Source organism: Tyto alba, unplaced genomic scaffold (assembly GCF_018691265.1).
Source record: "Tyto alba isolate M040663 unplaced genomic scaffold, T.alba_DEE_v4.0 Super-Scaffold_41, whole genome shotgun sequence".
NCBI classification, from domain to species: domain Eukaryota; kingdom Metazoa; phylum Chordata; class Aves; order Strigiformes; family Tytonidae; genus Tyto; species Tyto alba.
The window spans coordinates 13,701,721-13,729,279 of record NW_024881317.1 but is presented as its reverse complement, the minus strand read 5'-3'; the positions used below and the strand labels follow the sequence as shown (position 1 = coordinate 13,729,279).

At 38.3% G+C, this 27,559-nt stretch overlaps 1 protein-coding gene across 5 annotated transcripts; it reads right to left on the bottom strand.

Annotated features, from left to right (window-relative positions):
• Window positions 1-267: 267 nt before the first annotated feature.
• LOC104365297 (tropomodulin-3) lies at window positions 268-26,949 on the bottom strand. 5 transcript variants are annotated; one of them, XR_006166544.1, is made up of 11 exons: window positions 26,879-26,949; window positions 20,193-20,373; window positions 18,610-18,766; window positions 10,566-10,688; window positions 9,879-9,968; window positions 9,220-9,350; window positions 7,908-8,015; window positions 6,307-6,450; window positions 5,818-5,962; window positions 4,560-4,701; window positions 268-3,405 (listed from the first exon to the last, which is right to left on the bottom strand). XR_006166544.1 is itself a non-coding variant. In XM_042803699.1 (11 exons), the coding sequence occupies exons 2-10, from the start codon at window positions 20,316-20,318 to the stop codon at window positions 4,646-4,648; spliced, it is 1,080 nt and encodes a 359-aa protein (XP_042659633.1). In that variant the 5' UTR covers window positions 20,319-20,373; window positions 26,879-26,949; the 3' UTR covers window positions 268-3,405; window positions 4,632-4,645. The 5 variants fall into 5 exon arrangements, 4 of the variants coding, with proteins under 4 accessions (XP_042659633.1, XP_042659634.1, XP_042659635.1 ...); XM_042803699.1 differs by having other exon boundaries at window positions 4,632-4,701; XM_042803700.1 differs by lacking the exon at window positions 26,879-26,949 and adding an exon at window positions 26,606-26,761 and having other exon boundaries at window positions 4,632-4,701.
• Window positions 26,950-27,559: the final 610 nt, after the last annotated feature.

Genomic DNA, 27,559 nt, shown 5'->3' with positions numbered 1-27,559 from the left:
CCACCACAGTGCTTCTTCTCTTGCTTGTATAGATTGAACATGCGTGACAGTATGCTGTCCCTCCTTTTATGGGCTCTTGCACATCTTTCTGCCGACTGCTGTGTGAAAATCTAGTTCCAGCATAGTAGCCCTTTGCCTCCAGAAGTGCCATTTGGTCACTCACTTTCCTACTAGAGAAGGAAAAGGTAATGGTTGACATATACAGATGGGTTAACTTTAAGCAAGTCAGTGCGCTGTTTCAAAACCCAAGCAAACAAAACCCCAAAACCACAAGAATACAGTACTTTAATCATCCAAAACTTTTACTGGTTTACAATCTGACACCATACAGTGCTGATATGCAAAAACACTCCGTTCATGTTTCCTCAATGGAAATTTAAATTGAACACTTGCTTGTTTGTAGCTTACAGTATTACTCAAGCTGTATAGCAAATGAGGCTATTTCTTTAAAATACAACAGTAAATGGGTAATTGCTTTGGAACATAGGCTATGTTTCCATGGAACCAACAGAATCAACATATGTGGTCATTTGACTTCTACAGTAAGCCTGAGAAATAATCAAGAAAAGTATCACCTCTTTTGGAAAAGAGACCTTGTGTTTACGGTAGCTGGTTAGGAGAGTAATGCCACTTTTGCACTCAAAATTACCAAAGTCACACACAAGATCTCACTACACTTGATAGCATTACATCAGTGTTCACTGTGCTTGTTGAGACTGTTCACAATTCCTGGCTACAGACTGAATTCCTTCATTTATTCAAAAAAAATGATATACAGTGTAGGCACAAAAGTGATTGTTGTAACTGTTCCGTGCACCATGGCAAATGTCTTAACAGTTTGGAGGGCCAAACTCTTCTGGTTGAAAAAAAAAAAAAAAAAACCAACTAGTTTTCTATGTCCAGCCTGTCAGATACCTGTCCTGAAAATGCCAATAAGCAGTCAAATAATTAGCTGCAGTCTACAGAGCTAAACAAGTTAAGGTCCACTACTATCGTTTGTGACACGACACCTCAGAGGTGCAGCTTCAAAACCCTTGCCTTTGATTGGAATATAAATCATTAAGCAGCTAAACTTGATTTAATAAAGGAGAGGATGGCTATCATTTCCATAATCCAACTTGTAATTTTTCTCCTGCATCTTCAAATAGGAGATAACTGCCTATTCTTGTCAGATAATGATAAAATAAATCATCACAGAATCACAATATGTGAACAGATTCCATGAACATGCAGCCCTTCAACAAATGAAGGAAAACATTACAGCCTGTTTTTTGACACAAAATGATTACAGTGCCTAGCAAATAAAAAGTGAAGTACAGCTTTAGGCAACTCAGCACATGACATGCTTTGGCCATGTTTATACAGCACTGTCTGTAAAAAGACACTTAATTTGTGACTTTATGCATACTATGTAAGAATTTAAATGTCAAAATCTAAAAAGTTACTGAAAATTTACAAAAGCCAAATCCAAAAGAAGCCCTTTTTGTTTCTAGTCAGCTCACCTCTTGTTGTTCCAGAGTTACAGTATGTATAGTCTTTGGTTTTAACACAATTCATTCCAACTTGCTTTTCAGAGCACACATTTATTTGTAATTATAATAAAAGGCTGATTTTGAAATAGGAAAAAAAAATGTTCTTGCACAAGCATAAACCAGCTATATACATCCTCATTGAAGGCACTATAGTTTAAAATTCTCTGTACAGTTGCAGTAAACTTCAAAGTCACATCTGGAATAAAGTCCGTCTTTAAAGATCTAAAACAAGATTTGCAGCAAATTACAACATGGGCACAGTGTCAGAGTTGCTCTGTTAAATTTTTATAGTATATACAATCTGATGCAAAAAACTCAGTACAATACATTTTCTATATATAAAATGCTCACCATATTATGATCCTTTAATGAAAACAGTTGTCAGTTGAATTCTCTGTTGCTATAAATATAGCCAAGCAGTCCTTTAGAACATTTTTGTGAGCTTATGATCTCATGACAACACTGAGCAAACTAGTACAGTACAGTCCAAACAGATCTACACCAAAAAGCCTCTAGATTCTCATATTATTTCAAAGAAGTCTACTGTGATTATGTACAAAAGTTAAAGTGATTCTTGCTGGCCCATTAGTTTGCTTAGATAGAGAACTTTAAATATTTTAATAATTACTACACCATACAGATTTGACACTACATGTTGGTTAATTTCTGCATGTCTTATGTAGTGTTTCAACATCAAGACATAAGTAGAAAAGAAAAATCCTTTTTTAAAAGTGTTCCTTCATTGCTTTATTAAAAAATGAGAGATTTATATGAAATACTACTAGCTTAATGCAACAGCTTGAAAAAAAGGATTTTTCCATTTGCCAGCAACTTAGGATAGTGGTTTGACAGTTAAGGCTGCTTCTCCTGTACAGAATTATGCAGAATTTAAAAAACGTGTGTCCACTACTTTAGTGAAATATGATACTTATGAATGTAGATACGGATTTTAACAAACAATATGAACTAAATAACGCTGATGAACACATGAAATCAGCCTAAAAACATATCCAGTTTAGATACAGAGCAAGATACAGTTTTGTGACCTTTTGAAAAAGACTTTAAGTATTTAGGTGAAATAGTAAAACTGTCATTTTGCAAGGTTTTGGTGGTTTTTTGGTTTTTTTTTTTTTTTTTTTTTTTTTTTTTTTGCAAAGCTTCCACTTTTTTCTTAGTTCCTCAAATTTTTTGGGAAATGTCCTTAGCCAATTCATTTCTGTTTGGTTTAAAGGGATGTCTTTAAACTTAATCACAGTATCAAGAACTAATAAAAAAATTTTAGAAGTAGAATTACAAATAAGATAGCTGTGAATGATTTCTCTTCAGTGCATATGAACAAGGCTGAACAGCTCTACACAATGAGTCCAACTGTTGTGTGAAGAATCCCTTATCACTAATGCATTGTTTTCAAGAATATACACACCCCCTCCATGTAAATAAGCACACCCCCAATTTTCTAACAAACATTTCATTTGGGTCATTATCTGCCCAATGATCTTGAATGTCCCATTCATTGAGTTCAATTATACCTTTAATTTGTAATTATATTTTTAGTAGAAAGCACAGCTGAAGTCTTGAAATACAAAAAAGTTCTTAAAAAACAAACACAAAAAAACCCAATCAAAAACTATGGTACAGAGTCTGGTGCAGTTACTGTGTCTCAATCTGAAAAACGTGATGCATACCAGCAGATTATTGATATAGCTTTGCTTTAAAAGGAATGGGGTTTCCAGTCTTTTCCCTTCTAACCCAGGTAAATGCAGTCCAAGATTGCCAAAGCCCACGGTGATGGGTGTGCCTTGACAACCCTTGAAATCTCCACACAGTTTTGACAAGATCAGCTAATTGTCTCCTTCAACTCTTCTCTTGCGAACTGTAACAGGAGAGGAAAAAAAAAAACATTAGTATTTTATCATTGTAACTACTTTTTGTATTTCTACAACATTAACAGTTACTTTGCCACATAAAGTTTCATAGTACATCTAAAGGTAACTAACACTTAGTATTATCCATCATTTTAAGCTTATTGCATTATTCATGAACAGCTTCAAGTATTTGTGAGGAGACTTGTGGGAAACATGAACCATTTTATGTTCGGTAAGCAGATTTAGCCAGTACTCTTTTTTTATGTTGCAATTTTCTAGTGGCAGAGAATTCAGTTTACATGTCTTCAAAGGAAACAGTGCAAGAGTTTCATAGTATATCTAATATAATGTGTACGCTTTACAAGAAAAAAAAACTTAAAAAAATAGATGTTACATTAAATAGCCTAAACCATTCTATTTATTAATGAAAAATATCCAATTGGCAGAAAATGCAACAACAAAATTTCGGGAATCAAAATCACTAAAAGCTCACATTATGTTTAGTCTTAAAATATGCAAGATTGACTGGAGTTCTTCTCAATATTTATAGTATTTAATTGATATTTTCTTCTTCCCCTATTGAATTGTGATTTCCTTTTCGGCACAGACATAACAAATGAAGCTAAGGGTCTTAGAAATTATATAGGGCATCTCCATTTTGTTTAAAAAAAGACAAGCAAGCATATCTGTGTAAGCAAGTGATTCTGTTCTCAAATACACTCAGTGGAAGTTATGTAGTTTTACAAATATTTGCAATTTGAGTTGATCTTTACCTTCAGATCAAAGTAACAAATGGAAAGCTGTTTTGTTTCCTCTCACTCTTCTTGTCTTAATAAATGCTTTAGATACTGTCTAAAGAGACAGTCAGAATAAAATTACACCAGAATTCTACTCTTTACAAAGCTGATGAATTGCTCACTTTGAGAGTAACACACAGACTTATTTCCATTCAAATAAAAATAATTTTCACCAGTGACAGAAGTTATGCATAACTGCTTCCATCAAATTGCAACAGATGGAAGACTTTCCAACCTTAGACTTCTCCAATCATGCAGTTAAAAGCAACATGTACACAGTTCCAGACAAAGAAAAGGGAAGGCAGTACTACACAGTGTAAGCAAGGCAGAAAGAATATGTAGACTATTATTTAGAAGCAACATACAAAGACAGAAATAAGAGACTTTGAACATCTCAGTTTCCAGTGCTCAATACCCAACTGGGTATTCAGAGTAACCTGTCTCTGTAGCTTCAAGGCTGGAGAGGTGAAAAGGTATTTGCAGAAACTTTTACTCGCATACTCCAGACTAAGAAAGCAAAGAAAAAAAAGGCAGGATATCAATAGAAACATAGATTTTCAACAGTCAAACACTAAAATGAGAACTACTGAAAAGAGAAACCTTAAAAAAAAAAAAAAAAAAAAAAGAGACACCCCTGAAGCATTACAACAATAATAGCTGGTTTAGTATCTATTCTGAGAAACAGTTATGCAGTGTCTGAGCGCCTTTCTTCTCTCTCTATGCTCTATTCAGTTACTCATCCTCCATCTCCTTCAGAGCTGTTCTCCACTTTAAACTTTACTGAGAGGGGAAGCAGATCTTTAAACCAAATTCCAACTTCCTACGTCATTCCCTCTAATGTATTCTTGAACTACTACTGCTACTAAATTATCTGGCCTGTTTTCACACTATTGAGATCTGTAATCCTTACCACAAAGCATCTAAAGCCAAAAAGTTTAATTAAATGGAGATTTAAAATGTAATTCTATTTAATTAGATGGACCACATTATCTTCTTGTAGTTGAGAGCTTCAAGTATTTGACATTATTATACAAACAACTTCCATTCACACGCTATATTATTAACCAACTTTCTGCTGGTACATTTAGTTAGGATTCCAACAAAACTTACTGCAGCAAATAAAGATGCTACCAGATACCTTGAAGAGAGGCAGGGAGGGTACCTGTGCATGAGCAGAACCATAAGGGAAGAGGTGACCCAGTCACAGCCTCTGCACAAGACAGTATGTTCAGTTTCCTTGCTCAAGCAATCCAAATGAGACTGGGTGTACTGGAAGTGAAGACAGCATCCTGCACTATTAATTTCAAGTACTGCTTTTAAAGAAACGATTAAGCTTATCGGAATAACACCGATCAATTAAAACTATTATTTTCCCTCCCTTTTCCACAACTCATGCAGAATTTGCATGTTGTTGTTCTAGATCACGATAAAAATCCGCAGCTCATACACCTGAACACCCTGCAACAAAATAAAAGGAGAACATCAAGAGGCAACAAAAGAGTGGGAGTAAAGAAGAAATCTAAAACTGATCTACTCATATTTTGCTATCCTGATTATGTCAACAGAAAAGCAGAAAAAAAATCCTTTACAATCTGACACACACAGTCATTTAATAGTCATTACCCAAATCATTATTTTTTGTGATAGCTGCGGCTGCCCTTGCTCGAGGTCCCTGTTGTGTGAAATGGTATCCAAATTTGAGGATCATGGTATTTTCTTCAAGCATCTTGGCAATTTCTACTTCTGCAACCGTGCCAAGCTGCTGCCTCTGTTAAAATAAAACATACACAAAGACGAGTGCTTATGTGTATTCATCATAAAAGAGATCAGAATACTTTCATCATATTAGTTAATAAACACTTAACTTCATTTTGATTAACCTAAAAGGCAAAAGGTCATAAAACACATTTGTGCACTTTAAAGCACAAGCAAGCACAGAAGTGACCAGGAATCAACTTCAACTAGATGCATCTGAGAATCTTAAGGACAATCATTCATGGGGTTAAGATACTTAAAATATTTTGGAACGTTTATCAAAAGCTACCTTCTAAAATTATTCAGTCAACTAGGAAAGACTGATTTTAATTATGATACTACCACCACCACACTTACCTGATTATCAATTTTGATCTCTGTCAATGTTTCATTATCTTTCAGTGCATCGACCAGTGCCAAAATTCCAACTCCAGTGATGAAGTTTGATTCTATGTTTAAACTTTTTAATTTTGTGTTTACTCTCAGCATATCTGCAAGAGCCTTTGAATGCAAGAAAGCATCATTAAACTTTTGAATTTTGCTACAGTACATCACAGGACACAGTGATAACCATTTCCACTAACTAGTTCAACTGGAGCAACAACTTCACAGATGCAGGGTGTAACTTTGCAAGTTTTCACTTATTATTTGAGACTTAAGTGAGTTTTCAACCAGACATTATCTACAGTCTCTTTTTTTTTTTTAATAGTACTTAGTCAAGAAAAGGCCTGACTTTCTCTTGTTACAAACTAAAAAGCTACACAGAATATAAATTGTCTGAAATTAGCATATTGGACCAATTCCATTTTTCATGCCTTCACAGCATACAATGAGTAATGCAAGCTGCTAAGTAAAGGCCAAAGAAAAGGCGTTAGTCAACTGAAAGGAGAATTAGATATGGTTAATTTGTAAACAGGAGATCTGACTTGCAAAATGCTTGTGTCTGTTGATTTGGTAGGAAGACGTAGAATTCAAAGCTCTAGGCACAGTACCAGCATGTAGCCAGAAGCACTCTTACTGAAATGGCATACACCTGATCTTATTTCTGAGAAAATAAGAAAACAAGAATAGGTAACTGCTGAGGTTTACTGTCATAAAAATCATACTCTTTACATTTTTTGTATCTAGTAACAATGCAAAAAAAACGCAACAGAACCACACCTGAGAAAACATGCCTTTATAGGTTTTTATTACAAATGTTTCAGTTCTAATGAAGAGGAACTTTTTAATTGACCCAAATCAAAGCTTTCAGATGTTCATTTATGGAGTCTTTCAAACTAGTTTTCTTTCTAATTTGAAATTAAAACAAATGCAAAGTATGGTCCTGACAAAACAGTTTGTGCTGTTTTCTTATCTCTTTATTTGCAAATAAATAAGGTACTACTTTTGATTTTTGACATAGGAAAAACAGGAGCAGATGATAAATACTTAGTTTCAGTTGTGTCAAACTTGACTAATGTTATGCTTTATATGCCGATGCTTTAATCTCATCTTTGATAGCAGGGAGATAGGAGATCAGAGAAACAGGTATTCTATAAGTTTCAACTAAAACTCCAGTTAGTGGAAAAAAATTGAGCTTTTTCAGTTCCCAAATGTGCTCCTTTTGAAATTCATTTTGAATAAACGATTGGCGCATGGAATGAACATCAGGAACTAAACAATTAGGAAGGAAAGAAAAACAGGAAGGAGGTTAACAAAATGAAAAGTCAAGGGGAAGGGATTGGAAAAACAGAATGCTCATACATCTGATGCATCACTGCATATTAAGTCAACTCATAATCTTGTATCAACTTCGATGCAACAAGGGTTTGCTAAAGAAAACATACATTACAGTGTAATGGATTTTAATAATTTTCATCCCTAAATATTTAAACAGGATCCAATTCAATCCCTTACCATTGTCTTCCCATCCTAACTTCCCTTGTGCCCCACTTAAGCGCATTAGCAAGAGTACTTACAACAGCAACAGGATCATTGCTTCGGGTGGCTGCAAGGCTAAAATTCTTCACATGTGTGTTGGTTTCTAAGGCTTTTGCAAATTCTTTCAGCATTGGAATGGGTATGCTCTTGAATTAAAAATAGCATTTCACTCTCTTGAGATACACAAGTTTATCCCCTTCCCCACAACTTCTTCCATTATTTTATGCTCTTTTCAGCAAAATATACTAGAATATTAACTATCACTGGTCTCCAGCAGTCTCACAGTAAGGGCCTACACATGCAGCAAAGCTATACATAAGATACAATGGCTGTTAGAATCCCCAGTTCTATAAAGCAAAGTCATCTTTACTACATTAATGCCATTGCCACAACACAAGTGTTAAAAAATATTCAGCTGACCTGGAACTGTTACTGAGCAAAATTTACATGAACTGAACATTCTGCTAACTATCAACATCAAATTAACCTCCCACAAATATAAAAAGATTTAGAGCTTTAGGCTGGTGAAACCATTAGCATTTCATTCTCTGTGTTCTATTAAAAATAATTCCAGAATTTGCCAATTTATAGTTTGATAATTTTTACAGTGTAGTAGCAACCAAGCTTTAAAGGAATAATTTTAGATTATTAATTAGGCAAGCAAATTTATCAGTTTATTATATTATAAATTTTGTTCTGTTGCCTTTTAAAGCATTTATTTTGGCTAGCATTTCTGTATTGTACAACATTCTTAAACCAGGTATTTTATTTTCTTCCTTTAGTAAGGGCAACAAATAGCCTTGGCTGCTGGTGAGTCTGCAGCTAGCAGTCTGCCACTGCTGTCTGAATAGTAAGTCACAAGTGCTATAGTTCTGTTTCTTTTCATGCAAATATACAAAAGTTTCAGTCATGTTTAAAAACACAACTGTTACACTTATGAGCAGAAGCTGCTCTAATTGCTGACAACTCTTTTGTACAAGAATGCGTAGGAAGCCAGGTACAAATATCACTTTGTTTGCAACAGCACTAACTGAGAGCACATTGCTTCATCAAGCACAAAGGATTCATAGTAGTTAACTCCGTGATGGTGAACTGTTGCCAACTTGGCAGCAACAGAAATCTGGGCTGACAGTAAGAAAATCTAAGACTTTTTAAATACACATTTGGCAAAAGAAACTAAAATGGCTTATCAGTTTAGCTCCAGGTTTCTGAGATTACACACACACACTGCAACATTGAGCAGAAAGGCTGCTGTACTTAAACTAAGCCTATCATGCTGTCAGTTTTGCAGCTTAAAGTGTGTTCTACTGAGAAAAAGCAGCATATTTACTGCAGACTTCAGGTAATTACCTTAATGTTATTCAGATTAACTTCAACAAGACGAGAATCATTATCTTTAATCCTTTGCAGTGTCTCCTCTACATTTGTGGGATTTGGCGGTTCATCAAAAACAGGCAACATTTTTTCAGCTTTTACAATATCTGAAAAGGAAGGCATTTAATTGTATTCTAACAAATCACATATTCATTGTGAATACATAATACACATACTAAATATTTACTGTATTTAAAGATTGTTTCATTAGTCTACATCTCTCCCCTACCCAAAAAGCATATCATGCTCTCCTGACCATATTTTCATAAACTTCATTTTTTTCCAAAAGTCTTCATAGCCTTTCTGCTTTTCTGGCACATCAGCTTTTTTTCATAAATCACATAGGAGTTGAATTAAAAATACAAATCTGAAACCTAAAAACCAACACACACAAATGCATGTTTATGCCTACTTTTATCTCCCAAAGTGACTTAAATGCAGAATAGATTTTAGTGTACATATATTTTGATTCCACTCTTGACAAAACTCAATTAGCAATGTTACAGACATGCACATTTCCAACTCAAGACTGAATAGTCTATAAAGAATGCTAGTGCAACAGAAAATAGTTAATGCTATAGTAACTGTGTGCATTACAAAGAGCTCATTTATCTAGCACTTGCGTACACACTTACTTGAGAAGCTGTCTTTGTCAACTCCGTTACTGCTTCCCACTACATCACAGAACTGGTTGTTTGTTATCAAGTTGGACATTCCCAGTATAGCTGTAAAAGGAAAAAAACGGGGGAGAAAAAAAAATATATATATTTTTACTGTTCCTGACTAATTCAGCTTAGATGCAAAGTTTCTTCAAATAACAACTGAGGTTTATAAAACACCCAGTTATCAGTATAATAAGCCATTCAATCTCCTAATAATTTAAAGTAGAAAAAACAATTAATTCTAGACTGTTTAGTTGGATTTCACATCTTAAAAATATTTAACCTCACCAGGTTCAAACAAAGTTAAAAGTCACAAAACTCTTCACTGAAGCCTTAGGAACATAACACCACATTCTTAAACACAAGAAAAAGCAGCAGCGTACACAACAAAAACCAGCCAGTCTGAGGAATGAACTCAAAACCTTTGAGTTTGAAAATCAGGTGTCTTTTGCAGGCCAAAATAACCTACCTTCCTATAAATCATCACAAATCACCAAAGTTGATAAGCTACAAGCAAAGAAGCATATAACATCATCTTGTTTCTATCATAATTACAACTTCCTACAGTCACATTTCAGATAACAAATACACCACCACATTAATTACAGGTATTTCTTGCCTAGATATGCAACAGCCCATTCATACTTCAAAAAAACTAACCTGCAAGGTCACCTAACTCTGTGTCTGTGGCACTGGTCAAGGCTTCCTCCAGTTCTGGATCAAGAGAGAATTTTTCTTCTGTGTAACACTGTACCGGCTTTTGCTTGGGGATAAATATTTTCCCTAGAATAAAGAAAATGAAAATTCTGGTGTTACTTTGTATTATATAGCTACTTATCTTTAAACTTTTCTGTACTTAAGGAATACATATTACATATAGTAAATCCTGAGATAAGCACCAAGAACAACATAAAGGAATGAGGTTTCTCCTGCTTGTTCTTGGAAGTCAGATATGATGAAAAAGTATAAGCAGGAATACACTATTTATTTCAAATTTTCAGGAGTCTGTCTCATGACTCCAATCTTATTTGTTTCTCCTAAGAATTAGATAGTAAAATCTAAGACTCCACTATACATTTTAAACAGCCTAAAAAAAGTGCCTGTAAGGAAAATTTACTATCACTAGAGAATAATGACTGGTATCCTCTCAAGGGAGAAAGGGACCCAGGCAGAACTGTAATATGAATGTGTCAGAGAAAGAGAATATCGAAGAATCATCTGAAATCACAGACTTGAGTATTCACTGCAGTTTTACAGCATACATGATATTTGCAATTGCAGAAACTCAATCTTTTTCCAGACTCAATTTTGAAGTAAAAAAAGATGCTGGAGCTGCTTGAGAAAACTGTGGTTTGTGAATAGCACAAGCCAAGATAATAGATTTCTCTGCCAATGACACTGTTTTCTAAAATGATGCTTAGAAAGACCACAGAAGATTCAATGGGAGAAGAGCAGTAGTAATATCATATTCTGCACCAAGTTTTTAGCCACTACAGATAGTGAGAAAAGTTATTTTAGGATACATACATTATAGAGGTCTTTGTAGTTAACATATATCTTCAGCTGAAAAGTTAGGGTCAGAAATCAGAATATGAGAAATCTATTCATAACAGTTATTCTGAAAACAGTTCAGATTTGAATGATTTAGAATTGGCCTTTCAGAACAAAGTAGCCTACCCCTGGGTAAGAACCCAGAGTAGGTATGGAGTGCTTAGGTTCAGGACAAATAAACATGGTAAATAAAAGCTCCAGTACTGTATAAGAAAACCAAACTGATGCATTTGGTAGAAATAATTCACAATTTGAAAACTGTGAATCTAATCTTAACAGTTATTCAAAGTTTTTCAGACTTTCCAAGTTGCCCAAGCTATCAGTAGACAGAGCTGCGGGAAAGAGGTAAGGGGTTCCAACTCCCTTTAGTTATTTCCCACAGTCAGAAGTGGTGTTGATAATCATCCTGTGAAGTCTCAGTGCTAATTCAGGAACCCACCTTCTTCCACATTCATAGCTAAAAAACATTTCCACACACGAATCACCCTAGCTCATCCCAATTACACAATGAAAACCCACCATGCACCAGAATCAGACCAGCTGGGCAGAAACCAGAAGCCTAAGATTTTTTTTTTTTTTTCCTCATACTGCATACAAGTATATCTTGTTACATGTTTGGACTAAGACTAAGTTTAGCATTTTTAAATGCCTCCCAGTGACAAGAAGCTTTATAGGGATATTTCCATTTTATATCTGAGAAATTCCAGCAAAGCAGGATTTTAGTTTCACTTGTGGGAAGCAACGCCTGAAGTCAGCTCTTGTGCCCCACAGCAGATACAGCCATAACAAAACCCGTTCACCTTCTCTCTACAAATTCCCATCCTAGATTACAACAGTTTGTGCTTCATTTTCTTTTTAAAGGAACTTAACGCATTACCACTAGCACAGATTACAAAGAAGTGTATCAGGTTTTTCTCTGACAACAGTCTGGCAAACAAGATCTGTTGCTAGCAACACGGTATTTTTGTTCCTGGGTTGCTATCTCTTTGGAAAATCGTATAAATGCTCATTATCCATATTTAGAAGCAGAAAATAAATCTTCTTACATAACTGTACTGACTACAAACAGTAGCTGAAAGCAGCTGACATGCATTACCACCCATACCTCAAGTTTGATGGACAGTGCAAAAGAAACTATGTTTGTGGTGATTCAGGATTAAACAAAAACCTTAATAAATTGGAAGGCTTAGGTAGTAAATGTTTAAGATTATTTTGATATAATTGATATAGTACACTTCTACTCCCATTTTATTTTACATGCATCACCTACTGGGGAGACAATAACTTGCAACTTAAATTGTAACTTTTATAAGAGATACAAGAATGTTTGACAAGGTTTTCATTAACCCATGAAAGACACTGAACAGCATACTCATGATCTAAAGCCTTTCATTAGCTATGTTTGTGTTGTTTTCCCTCAGTAATACAGACTGGTAAAAAAGTGAGGATCTCAGAGTACAAGAAAAGAGAAGAGAAGGAAAGTATGATATGAGCACCTGGGCCTTTGTTTATGCCATCCTATTTGTAGCATCAGTGCATCAGGCAGCGAGCAGAAGGAAACTGATCTCAATTAAAAGCAACTTTATAAAAATGTATTTCAACTCAGATCAGCTTCCTGTCTGGTTCATCACACAACACTCTATAAAAAAGAACTACTTCTATTGATATAAATTTTAGAATTACTTAAAGTAACAAGTTAGGAACTTCTGGTTCTATACAATTTGCTTCCTAAGAGTAAGACTAAATTTATCCATACATGCCTGACTCAAGATAACCTAAAGAGAGAGAGAAGTATATTCAGTTTTTATTAAAGTAAAAATGTTAAAAGCCACTCCCCTCTAGAAATGTTCATTGCAGCCAACTCCAGTCACATGAACTAGGTCATGAGCAGTTTTTGTTATAAAACAGGTCACACCCTTGTGTATATAATGTCTCATTCATTGTCTTCATCTCATCCTAGCCCAGAGTTCAGAGATTTACAAGGCACATGCAAAAGCAGGTCCTTCCCCACTCCCCACTTCCAGTAACGGACTTACTTCAAAAAGGGTAAGACCCCTGTGTCACTTGGGACAATGAGCTAACTCAAGGCCTGCTGCCAAGACAGTTTGGCAATTCCCTTCCCCCCTTACTAATGTAAGCTTGAAAAAAAAAAAGAAAAAAAAAAGACAAAAGAGAACCCCCCCACACACACATCTGTGCAGCCCATGCAATGAATAGCTTTCTCAGCCCTCAAGTGGAACATTTCCAAATAGCAGGGATTTGATCACATGAAGGAACATGACATACTCCTTTTCAGCCAAGAAGTATACTGCAAAGATTAAGCAATACAACATGAAGAGGCAAATCTCAGAGATGTTCACATAATTTCTATAATAATTATATATTCAGGTCTTCTATGCCTTTAGCTAACATGTTAAATGATGCACATCCCAGAATTAATTCACAGGCTTTCCACATAACTGTATTGCTCAAAAGGCAGAAACATTGGGTGATGTCTGTTGAAGTGCCCTAGACATTTCAAGCACAGACTCACAGTATCTAAGGTGGCACTGAAAATCTTGCAGAAATCAGGTCCATTCAGTGTGGCCGTGTAATTCATACTGCTGGTATTATTCTCAAATTTCCTGCAGTTCTACCCCATGCTAGTAGGCAGCAAGTGGCCACAACTTGCAGATCAGATAAAAGTCTAAAATCTACTTTGCAGCACACTGTCTGCAGAAAAGGAATCAAGTGTCACTCGAGGACAGCCAAATACAAGCTCTTCTCATCAGTGACTTCGTGAAGAGCAAGCAACATCTGATACATTCCTTACATCTTATATTCCTTAAAGTTTTATCAATCCAGAAGTTGATATAATCCATGGTTCATCAATCACCAGTTCTTACCGCATGACAGATTTAGGTGCATCAATTCACTTGTAATCACAATTTAATACTAATTTTTTAATCCAACTTACAAGTGACTTCCTCAGTGTCCTACTGTGGAAACTACTGTTATTCATTATCTGATTACAGAGCACCTAGCAGTGAGTAAGAAAACTGTTTTACATTAAGGCTAGAGTATCACATGTTATTTTGTTCTAGTGGTCTTGCATGGAGAATGTCAATTCAACAAGTTGTTTCTCCAAAGCTCCTACAGGATATTAGTTTAATTTTACATGTAACACGCTTCCTTTAAAGACCAGTGATTGAAAGACAGAGAACACACCATCCCAAATCCTGCTGCAACAGAAACAAATAATGATCTAGAGCAACAACTGAGCAGGGCAGATAAAAGCTCTAGCCAGGTGTCTACAGTTTCAGCCTAACAATATTTTCTGAATGATGGAGCAGGAAAAAATCCCAACCACCAGCCTTAAAAGCAGAAGTTACATGAAAGACAAATCTATACAGAACAAACATACCCCAGCAGGAATGCAGAGGGAGAGTTGGAAGAGAAAGACATGATTAAGAGAGTGCAAAGGCTAGAAATACAAAGCTTAATTTACATAATGATTTGCTAATGCCTTGCACTATACAGCACAAAGTACGTTACTGATGTTAGATATCTGTATCTCAGGTGCAATAATTCTCATCTTTTGCTATACCAAGAGAAGTGAGAATCATTGGTCAGACTTTGTCAGATGTGTGGAACACACTCGAGGGCAACAGCCTCTAGCACTGAAGCCTCATTTCACTGTTTAGATGAGATCCTTTTCCCTGCAGTATGCCTTGTAAAATCTTTATAACATACTTACGTACACAGATTGAGACAAAGCTAGTTTTGTTGAAATTATTACCACATTGCTCTCATGAATCTCTTGAACAATGGTTTACTGTATAGTTCAACACTTAATTGGAACAGAATGTGACTAAAGTCATTAAATCATGTTTAAAAATGAAGTATGTTTTTAAGGATGCTTTTAGAAACAAAATCAGGCACTTGAAAAATACAGTAGAATATAATTTATGGAGTGTTAAACTTCATATTTATTTAGCATTATTCATCTTGCTACATCAGGACACTTTATATTATTTCAGATTTTCCATATTTCATTGCACACCGCAAAAAAAAAAAAAAAAAAAAGAGTTCCAAATGTTTGGAGAAATCATATAATCTATCAGTGAAAGAGATGCAAAATTGTTTTAATAATATGTTAACTCAAAATGATGTACTTAGGACAACTGAAAGAGAGGATTTTCCTTTGCACTGTTGTAGAGAAACAAGGCTACCAGAATCAGTAGCAAGACAGGATGTTTAAAACTAACCCAGGGTAAACTTCTTTGATAAACCTGCAGGCCAAATCACCACACAGGACATCAGATCTATTAAAATAGGAAAATGAAGGAGAAGGATAGATTTTTTTCCCCCTCTTACTGCATGAAATGAATAATTAGACCAAGTTAGAACAATGAGACCTGCTAGGTACACAGAAATATTTTCGCAAAGCCTGACCCACAAACATGGCACCAAGAAGACAGCTGCAACTCCAATCCATCCTGCTCCCCTCCACAGACCTCTAGACTTGAAAGTTATGATTTATCGCTTTTCTTCCGAATTAGCATGATAAACAAGCAAGATTTTCACCTACTCCTATTCCACAATTTGTTAGTGTTTCACCATAATACATTTGTCTAGCCAAAGAGAAAAATTATAATCTAGTTTAGTAGTTTGATTGGGTTTTTAATATTAAATAAAAGCACATTAGGATAAGAGCTCCCTCTAGATAAAAAAACATCCTACACACATATTAAGTTTTGCTCCACTCCCTTTCCAAAATTTACATCAAGATAAAGATCACAATTTCTTGATTTCATAGAATACCAGGTTAGGAGGGACCTCAAGGGTCACGTGGTCCAACCTTTCTTGGCAAAAACACTGAAGGCATTTAAAAGATTAAATTACATAGATTTGCCATGGCTACCAACATAGCAGCAAGTCAGAGCTGAGCCATTTCTTTTCCCCTCATGAAAATGTTAAGGTTACTCCTCACCTACTACAAAATGAGCTTAGCCTTCCTGCCGCCTCCTGTACATTTAACAGAGCATACATTTCCATACTGAACATTTGTTTCCACATTTTTAGTTTTAACGAAAGTAAACTACATTTAATTTTTCATATTATTTTCCCTTCTGTGATACTAAAATAAATGGTAGAAAAAGTTATTAAATAACAACTTTTTTTTTTAGGGAGATACAGGAAATTTTACTAACTAAACTGGTATGACATATTGCAACATCCAGACAGACTGCTATTTAGTAATACTTTATTACATAAAGGAAATGACATTTGATCTTTCTTAACCAAGATGTGCATTACAGCTGGATCCTTCTGTTTTTCTACATGATTCTCACAGATTTTATCTACCCAAACAAATAGTTTTGCCATATGCATGTATACGTAAGCTGACTTTAAAGAACCACCTATCTGAATGAAGCACTAGTACACAGTGGAAGTACTAACTAGAACAAATCCTCCATGCCCAGCCTCACATGCTGAAGGAGCTGTGCACAAGCTAGCCAGGTTGCAAGGGATTCCCCAAACCAGCTGAGGCCCGAATATACTCGAACTCAAACACGTTAAATCGTTAGGCTGTCTCCAACATACACTAGCAAATACGTCGGGTGAGAAGCAGAACAGGGGAGGAAGCAGTGGCACACTACACAGCAAACACAGGATCAACAGGTACTTGCCAGCAGCAGAGATACCGTAAGGGTTCTGCTGCTATAGGTACCTTTGATTGCCTTCTCCATTCAATATGTTGTATTATCCTTAACTTGGTTACTCTTACAGATTCAGTCAGCAAACTCCCATTCTCCTGTCAGCAAAGGAGTGTCAGAGTTATCTCTCAACAGAAGTGGTATTAAACTACCCAAATAAGGCAAAACATAGTGTATTAGAGAAGCAGTACATCATATACAGTGCAGCACATTATAAAGTCACAATCTCTCTGTTACTTCAAGAAAAAGAGAGACCAACATTTTCAACTAACAGCTATCTGGTACAGAGAAAATGCAAATACCCCCAACAAAATTTTCACCAAATATACACCACAAACATATGTACAAACTTGGTAGATGAATGAAGACTCATCTGAAATAAGCAATGATTCACACCAGAAAATTAAGTAGAATTAAAGGGTTTCAAACCCTTAAGAGAAAAGCCTGTTCATCTTGGGCACTTGGAATACAACCTATCAAACAATTTACTTAAGTCTTACTGCAGCAGATGTGTCCTGCTGCTGGGGAAGGTTCAGACAAGCTAGGACTCACAAGCAGTACACAAATGCTGCAACAACAGCTAAAAGCCTCCTTCTATGCACATGTGCCCAGCACAGGACTACAAGTTTCTGTGCCTACCAATAGTGCTTAGTAAGGTACAACAAATTTGGGAACTCTTGTTTTGTGGGGAAAATTAAAAAAATATTGTAAGAATAGATTTAAGATGCACATACTTTTTAAATTTTCTCCTGAAAAGGAAAATGATGTTTCCCATCACGTCAACAAGAAGACTAGATCCCAAAGAAAGATTTAAAATCCCAGGCTTTAATAACGTGTCCACTCATTGGGTCTATGTTTTCATGTTTTTTAAACCACAAACTACTGCCAGATTTCAAAGCTTCTTGCAATGTTAACTATGTAATTAGTTAATAACAGCTATGCAATCTTATTAAACCTCTCAGTAAGGATACTAGAAAGACAATATGATTGCATACACTGCTTGCCTGGCCTGATCAGCCTACAACATCTCTGAACATTATTACCTACCACAACATCATTCTGCTATTTTTTAAAATTCAGTGTATTATTACAAGTGTTACTGTTTGTACTCAGCACCACAGGGCATAAGCCACAGGCACAACAACACTATTGACACAAATCATGGGTAGCTCTTACTTTGAGGATGCCATCCCCATCAGAACTTTGCAACCTTTGATAAAATTTTTGAGTCTTATTTCCTTCCTGTGCTACACGCAAACAGCACAACAGCCCCAGCATCACAACATGCTTGAACAGGAAGCATCCCACCTCTGCACAGTAGCACTCATTTGGAAACGCTGTGAGTTAAAAAGCAATAGAGCTGCCAGTACTTCAGTAAACTTTGGTTCACAGTAGTTCTAGCTAGTCCACTTCAGAGATTTCATAACCACCTACATGGGAAAGGGTGGTGTTACCTTTCTTCTCTCTTGTAAAAGGCACGTAGTCTTCCCTGTCTTTGTGCTCAAGAGCCTGCTTCTCTAAATATGCAAGGAGTCGTTCCCTGTCGAAGGGACCTGAAGCCTTTTTAGCAGTCTGGTCTTTCTGTCGAAAGCCTGCAGGCAGAAGTGCATTCTGCAAAACAAAATGGAGCAAGTAAGTACAGCTTAGAAAGTCTGAGTGAACTCCTGTTTAGTTTCATTTCCCCCATCCTTCTCCCTCTCCCCAAGGTTCAGAACTGACATATCATCCTTTTTAGGCAATCTTTTATCCCTTGCCAATTTCCTTTTTTTTGGGACGGAGGACACAAGGTAATCTAGTCTTTAAATACCAAGAATGCAATTACAAATAGAGCACACTGCACTCTAAATAGGGCTTAAGCAATTTTTAATATTCTAGACTTTAAGCACTAGACTTGTTAGTTTGCATTTCTTTTCTAGAACGAACACTGTTTAAATGAGTAGTAGTAAATAAAACTCAGCTATTTACAGTTTAGACATTCAGCAAGAGACTTCTTCCTCCATTACTTACATCTATGTGTTTCTAAGTCTTTAAGTCAACTGGCTATACTATTGCCCAGCACTTAACACAGGGTATTTCTACTTTTGACCTGACTCAAGGTGGGGAGCTTTTTTGCTACCATCAACATATTTCAGCTAAAAAACTCCCAAAAAACAGGAAAAAAAAAATGGGGGATACTAGTATAGAAAGAATAGAACATATAGAAATTCAGACTGTCATAAAAGACAACCACTTTTTGCCAGTTCTTCTCTGTTAAAATGTCTATAAAGCCAAAGCCAATTAAAATATCAATAATATCTTGCAGTGCAACAAAAAAGGTGATCATAATATTCTCAAATCATCCTTGCACATCAAGATTAAACTTAATCCTGGTATTACTAAAGCAAGAACAGAGAATTGGGACATGAAAACACAAGTGTTAGACTCTGACATTAGCTGCAGTATCAGTAGAGAACGTAACTCAACTTGTTATAACAGAAAGCTAAAATATTCTTTATTCAATACCCCATGTGGACATAATCATTCAGGAGTTGAGTAATTATTTGCCTCCTCTTTGCAAAATCAGCATGAGGACAGGAATAGATGTGGGCTACCAGATGAAAGATCAGGAATCTTTAAAACAGGTTAGCACCCTCCCTCTCCCAAAGTCCAATGGTAGAAGCAACAAAATAAAAACGGATGCATAAGAGCTGTTTACCAGACAACACTGGAAACAGAAAAGGAAATAGGCCTTTGTAAATAAACTTTCTTTTCAAGAACGTGACTAAATGCAATTTTTATTTATAAATAAAGCCCAGAAAGCTCCTCCTGACAATGCCTTCTTTCATTTCCCTCTACTGCAGTTGCATTCGCATTGCAAACAGGAAATAAACAGTTGAAACATTATATACACATATATGCCTGTAAATAAGATCATCAGCAGACTAGGAAAAAAGGCTGTCCAATGGTGAATTGTATGATTAAAAAAAAAAGCCTCGATTTATTTCAGACTAGTTTCTGAACAAATGAAAAAATAAAACTTCTTTTGCCCAATACCTACCTCAGGGTCAAGATCATCCAAAACAGTTTCCAGTTGTTTCAGTTCTTCTTCTGAAAGCTTGCCAAGAATTTCATCCTCATCAAGATCTTTGTACTTGTCCAAGTCCTTTCGAAATGGAAGTGTCATGACTTGGGCAGTAGCAAGTTGCTCCAACACTTCAAAACCCAAGTCTTAATCAGATCTATGAAAAAAAATTTAAGAAGATATAACCATAGTTAAAGTAAATATCCCAACTACAAAGCATCTTCAGCCTCCAAATACACCTCTGAAAGGAAAGCTTTTTCATCCAGTATTCACATCTATGTTATTCTACAACAGACAAAGAACGCTTGGAAGCTGTATACACCTTGCTACTTCACTGACAAGAATCCCGTCCTGCCATGCCCTTTTCCATCAGTAACTAAGCTATATATATTACTCAGAGGAATGCCAGTACCCAGTTTTCTCAGTGAGAACTCCAAGGCTGTAATTCTCACAGAGCAGGGCAGGCTGCAGGGTAGGAGGGAAGAGATACCAACTCTACCTAGGGTTTATCAGCCCACCTTAACACCACTGGTTTTTAGATACTGCAGTTAAAAGAAGAGTTAAGATGCTTTACACTTCTGTTGCTGCTGCTGCTGTTCGAGGGCAGTAAAGGAGAACTTCACTACAAACAAGCTAATTGGTTATAACTGACTCATATCCCTGTGTATTACCTACAGAGGGAACAAAGGAAGTTTGCCTCAGAGTTAATTATAGCACTGCCATTGAAGTAACATTCTGTTCTGTCTGAGGAAAATTAAAATACTTTGATGAAAGGCTTAGGGAATACAGCTCCTAAGGACCAGCACTCCAGTAAATCCTATTACCAAAAAAATTTTAAAATACCGAACAGACTGCATAACTGCTCACTAAATATTATACTTAGAGGAAATTGGGGTTCTTCAAAGGAGGTACAGTCTATATAATATTTCTCATGGACAAGGAGAGCACAGGGAACCTTTTTTTCTAACAGTCACAATTTTTAAGTATTTGGCTTGGAAAAAAACAAACAGTTAATCATGACAGTGTTGAAGCAGATAAGTTGGTTTCTCTCCTTTTTCTATAAGAAGTTCTGGGATTCTCTTTTTGTTCAGCCAAATTTTTGCTTCAAGTTAAGCAGACACATAAAAAAAAGGTAACTTGAATGACTCTGTAAGTAAGCAGGTGTGTCCGTAATGTACTCGGGTAGCAAAAGCAAGATCCGTACATTCAGGTCCATTAGCCTCCCTAACCCCTTTCTTGGCTCTACAGAAATACTCAACACAGATCAGACACACAACAAACATAGCCCACATTCCAGTTCAGATGCTCACACCACACATACTAACTGTGTTACTTCAAACCTGCCCTTACACTGTACTTCAAAAACAGATCAACTTAAAGTTATTGCCTCTTAAGTAAAAGGAAAATAAGGGCCACATATACATACTATACCATGGAATCCTGCTTACAGGAATCCTTCACCTCAGTTGTTTACATCAAGAAAGGTCTCCCTATGTCACAGTTACATATGGTGACATTTAATTCAGAGACACTGAACAGGCACAAGCACATAAAGGCTCATCCACGCTATTCAGTCAAGTTTACCTGTAAAGTAAATCTGGTTTTAACAATTGCCTTTGCAAGAACAGTAAATCTTCAGTTCCTACCAACATCTATACCTGAATGAGGAATATATTTACAGCTATTTTCAGGATATCTTTTAAAAAATATTACTGATATAAATGCTACAGCTTACTTATAAACCACAGTTGACATCAATAGGACATACTTCCAAAGTTGAACTACCAATCCAGGTAAAGTTATCTTGAACATAACAACATACAGGAAGAATTCTCAATTTCATGGTAAATTACATCAAAAGAACAGTGTCTGGCTTCCTCTTAACTAAAACCCAACATGGTTGGAAGAGCTTGGACCTGCAAGAGGCCACAGAGCTGAGAACATCTGAGTAATGACTGCAGAAAATGCAGAGGGCAGCACACCTATGCTTTTCAAAGCCATGTTCCAAAAGTAACTAAAGGAGTGTCTCTAAGGTCTAGCGCACAACTTCCTACAGTTTTCATAGTCTCATGGTATTTGTTTCTCCAGGTGCGTAACAGCTGAAGGACAATTAGCTGACAGCTGCAGCAGATGCCACACAATCTGCATGCAAACTTCTCGTTCCTAGAGCCTTAATGTTTTGTCCTTCCTTACAGTTTAAGCCATTGCACACTATCATAAGAGAAAAACATTTCCTGCAGCTGATTACACAGCATTGTTTGTGACCAGGCTGCACCGTCTGAATCCTACATCAACATGCTACTGTTACCACATTTCTGCATGTCCATTTGCATTCAAATATTTTAAGGTGTAGTTATAACAGGTAATTATAACGAGCAGAATAGTTAGCATACTGCAGAATAATGCTCCCCTTACTGTGACAGGGAGTAGCACTGCATAACCATACATTACATTCACATAGGCTTGTATTTCCTCTCCATGAATTGCTGTAAAATTCTGTCACCCAGAATTAATTACCTTTTATTTACTGCATTTGTATGCTTTACACTGGAAAACTACTCATCTTTTATAATACATTAATTAATGTTCAGGTCATAGCCCTCAATCTCACTTGTTTCTATAATATGTTCAAAGTAACCATTTCAAATCCTGAGCTACAGTGTTCCCACACACACACAAAAAAAGTGAAAATAAAGCAGGAGAGTAAAAAACCCCACTATTTCTCCAACTGAGTCTTCACTTCAGCAAGAGGAAGAGAATCACATGTAGCCTGGTAAATTTAAATTTCAGGAGTTTTGGACATATTTTCTAATACCTATCAAAAGTATTTTTTTAAAATATGAAAGCATACTTAATGTGAGACACCTTAAAAAAGTCATGATGGTAGCACTGGTTAACATGTCTGTACTACACAGAAATTGCTTGATAATGACTTTCAGAATCATTCTCTACAAAAGAAACCACAGCATATATGACACTCATATATAACGTGCTAAAAAGCAGGTTTTAAAACATGATGCCAGGAATTCTCATTGCCTAAAAAGGGCATAAAGGCCAGCTGAAGCCCTAATCTAATCAAACAGGCCCCTTCACCTCCCATTAAACACATTTAGTACTTTGTTTGTTTTCCCTCACTCACTGCAGCAGCGCAACATAGAGAAAGGTAAATGCGTAACACATGACAAGTTTTTAGGAGTGGCTATTCAGACCATGAATATTTGTGGCATGTCTTACTGCAAAATTGTAGGCAAAACTGTAACCATCAATTTTGGCTTTGCAAATACTTTGCACTTTTTTGATGAGCAGATCTAGTTTTCTTCTAAGTACGCTTCTTAGCTTTACCACAAAACATTACATATGTTGAACGTCAAAAGGGTTAGTAATATTTTTTCAGATATATAACTATAAGGTAAAGTAAGTTCTTCACTCTAGCAACTTCATAGTTGCATAGGAAATATTTAGGGAAATGGACACAAAGCCATCACTTCCAATCAATCCAATTTCAATTCTCTGTTAGGTAGAAGTTGAAAAACCAGAAATGAAGATATTCTGTTGGATATTACAGAGATAAAAATATTGCCATTATTCCTTCACCTGAGAAATCAACAAACTACTAAAGAAATTAGAAGATAGCTGTTTTAAGCCATTTTATAAATATACCTGACTCATCCACTGAAAGACTGTCAAGCAACTTTCACACACCTTTTATCTACAAGTTAAAATATTTTTGGCTTCTCCCCTCTGAAAGTGTATCTTTTAAACCCAAAAGATTCTAAAAATAGCTGGTTTCCAATTTTCTTTCAAAATTTCACCCACCCCACCGCCCACCCCCGAGATTTCTATTATACTTAAGAACACAGTTTGTTGGGACCCTAACAGGAGTAACTCTTTAGAAATATCTTGCCCACAGGAAACTACAATTTTGTTAAAGTCCACTGTAAATGGTTTCCGTAATTTGGATTTTAAAATAGAAGTGACATCATGAAAAACAAACCGAGCCGGTTTTGGCCAGCACTTTTGCAGACTTCACTTTAATCTCATTTGTTCCTTCAGAGCCTCCTTCCAGCCACCCTCTGGGTGAACCCGACCCAGAGCAAGGGGGTCCAGAGCAGGGGGTTCCGCAGGGCTGTCTGCATTCCTGCACCAGTCAGGGCCCCAGACCATCCCAACTGCTTGGAGAAACCTAATCTGAGCATTTCCCCTGGGAACCCCTGCGATGGCAACAATTTTATTTTCCAGTGTGCAAGATTATACAGAACTGTTTATGAACAATGTGCTGCATTTGAAAGAACTATCCTTATTTACCAAAGCTAGGAGAAAAATGTGTAAACAGAAATATGACCATAATCCCAACAGGTTCCTTAGGATACTTTTGTAATGCCTTACGATAGCTCTGCTGAACAACCCAATGCTGTTTTTCTTAGTAGAAAGCTCTCAAAAATCCACCTGAGCCTTCTGACCCTCCAGCCCCACGGGGCAGGGTATGGACACCAGCAGGCATTCCCCAGCCCAAAGCTTTACAGAGCCAGCAGGTGGCACTTCATCTTTTGCCTATGCTTTTTGTCAGGGTAAATTGTGTTTTCCAAGCAGTAAGGAATAGCTATTCTGGGCTCTTTTCCTATGAAAGCAAGCCCGAGGCTTCATTCTCTTCAAAGAATGAATTAACTAGGTCTTAGATACGGCAAACTGAGCTTCTCCAACTTCACATTTGTCCATACAGTGACCCAGGATGCGAAGGGAGAGACAGGTACTGCAGAGTAACTACACTGGTGATAAAAATTTTTCCATGATGAAGGAAATCAGAAAACACCTGTATTTCCAGTTCCTGCCAGATCCTCCTCTGTAACAGAGGGCACTTGGAACCAAAGCCCACTTTGCTCTTTTCTATGTCCTGTATACAACTACAGAGAACTAGGACACAGATATCTTACAGGCAGGTGTTCTGATTGATAGCTAAGATGCTAATTTTGTCTCATAAAAACTTACTCCTGTGTGACTGCAGTCTTGAAAAACAGTCACCCATGCTGCAGGGCTGCATGGATGTACCCATCCAGCCCAGGCAACAGCAGAGGCAAAGGAGGCAGGAGCCCCAGCGTGCACATTCGTTGAGGTGCAGAGGGCATGGAAGAGGCAGCCTTGGCAGCACAGGAGGTGGTGTTTCAGCACATCCATCTCCATGACACTTCCAGGCGTGCTCATCACACGAGCTGCAGGGCAGATGTCATGATCCCAAATAAATACAAAGCTGGGATAAGCTAAATATCCCAGGTACTACAGGTACTGCCCACCCTGAGAAGCTCCTCTGGCAGCAGTTGTAACTCTAGATGTTTGTTCCCTCTCCCAACATGCAGGGCAGCACAGCTGTGGTGGGAGTTTCTGAGCAGCCAGGATGAGGGATGTTTTGGCATTTTTTTTTTTTTTCAGATAATACCTGGATTTTCTTCAGTAGAGATGTACTGCCTGTGGCCACTGATACACAGTATCTCCTCCCGGACAAACTGCCTACAGGCATTTCAATCAAAATGAAACACTAGATGCAAACTATCTGAACTTTTATAGGAACATTCAGACATTTGTATCTATAACAGAAAAGTGCCAAAACTTACAAGCCTCTAAGAGGGCAGTAGAAGAAATTCACTTTATGTTTACTCATTATGTTACTTAGGGAAAACTTTTGAGTGCTAGCCAATTTCAGGTTCTCCCTTATATCACAGGCCGTCTTTCAAGCTCTGTACACCTGACACAGTAGCAAAACATTAGTCTTGAGAATACATTCAATATATTATAGCAAATTTAGAACACACAGCAACCTCTCCAGAACATCACTTATTTTCAGCACGACCTGTGCCTACCTCTAAAGAAACAGGCAGACAGCTTTTAGAGGCTTACGTTGAAAGCTTACGTGCAACATTCTCAGGAAATAGAGAAAAGCGGGTGTGCAGCCGCTCGGGGGAGCGGCGGGAGCCTTGGCTGCTCCCCAGGGCGCGCCCCCCTTGCCCGGGGCCCGCCAGCAGCAGGGCCCCCGCCGGCCACGGCGGCACCCGGGGAGCGCTCCTCCGTCACTGCGTGTCATTAGCTCGCGTGCTTTGTAAATTGTAGAAAAAATAGAGCAAGTTAAGAGAATTAAGCTAACCGGATCTACAGGCAAAGTTTATCAAGATGCAGTTTTCGGGTTTCACAGCAAAGTTGAGTGCTGGCTAAAAAAATTAGCCAGTACCCTCCACCTGAGCGGCCACCCGCAAACACCCACCCACCCGCCTCCCCTCAGCCCACCCAACCCCTGCAACGGCCGGCGGCAGCAAAGCCCCGCTGCCGGAGAGCCCATTTCCCAATGCAAATCGGAAAACCCCGCCCTGCGCCCTTCAGCTCCGCACTCAGGAAGCCCTGACCTTCCCGCTCCGGAAAACCAACGGCGGTTTCGGGGAGCCCCCCCGTGAGCCGCTGCGGGTCCGGAGCGGGCGGGTGCCGACCCAGCCCCTTCTTCTTCTTCTTCCTCCACCCGCCGCCGCGGCCCCTCCCGCCAGGCTCTCGCAGCGCTGTGGCAGCGGGCGGAGAGCTGCGCCCGTCGCCACCCACCCCTTTACCCCCCCGGCACCCCCGCGAAGTCAGCCCGAGCGGCCGCGACCCCCCGGCCGCGCCCGCCACTCCCGCTCCCCGCTCACCCGGGCGGCGGCAGCGACCCGTCTCCCTCAGCCGCGACCAGCAGCCCCGCGCCGTGCCCGCCCCCGCCCACTGCGCCTGCGCGCCGCCCCCGAGCATGACGGGAGCTGTAGTCGGCCGGCCCAGGCCCGGGCGGGGCCGCCCGGCTCTGACCGACTCGCAAAGCGCCGGGCGCTGAGGGACCCTAACGCGGCCGCGGAGCGTGTCCCCAGACCGCGCTGTGTGCCTCTGCTTCCTGCCCGGCCTCGCTCTGCAGCCTTGAAGGCTGCCGGCTTCGCGCCTCCTGCCAGCCCGCCTCCCCCCCAAGCCGTGTCTGGTTGAGGGGGCTTTGGAGGCGTCGGCGGAGTGCGCCGGGGGAGCCGGGGTGGATGTCGGACAGGGCGGGGAGCCTGGCGAGGTCCCTGCTGGAGGGTGGGTGAATGCAGCGAAAGAGGAGGATTTGCGCGTGGGCCGGGACGTGCGTGGGGTTGAGCGGCTCTGTCGTAGCTTCTTGCTTCTCTCCTGCGGCCTCTCCGGGCTCCTGGCCTTCACCTCTGCCTGCGGTCTGTTTCCTCTGTATTCAAAACAGGCAGCTTCTCTGGGCTGTTGGGCAGTGCCCCCGGGAGATGAGTCCTCTGTGGCCGGGTGCTTCCCTGACCCAACAAAAGGCACAATTACAGGGAAACAGTGGCTTCTGCAGAGCT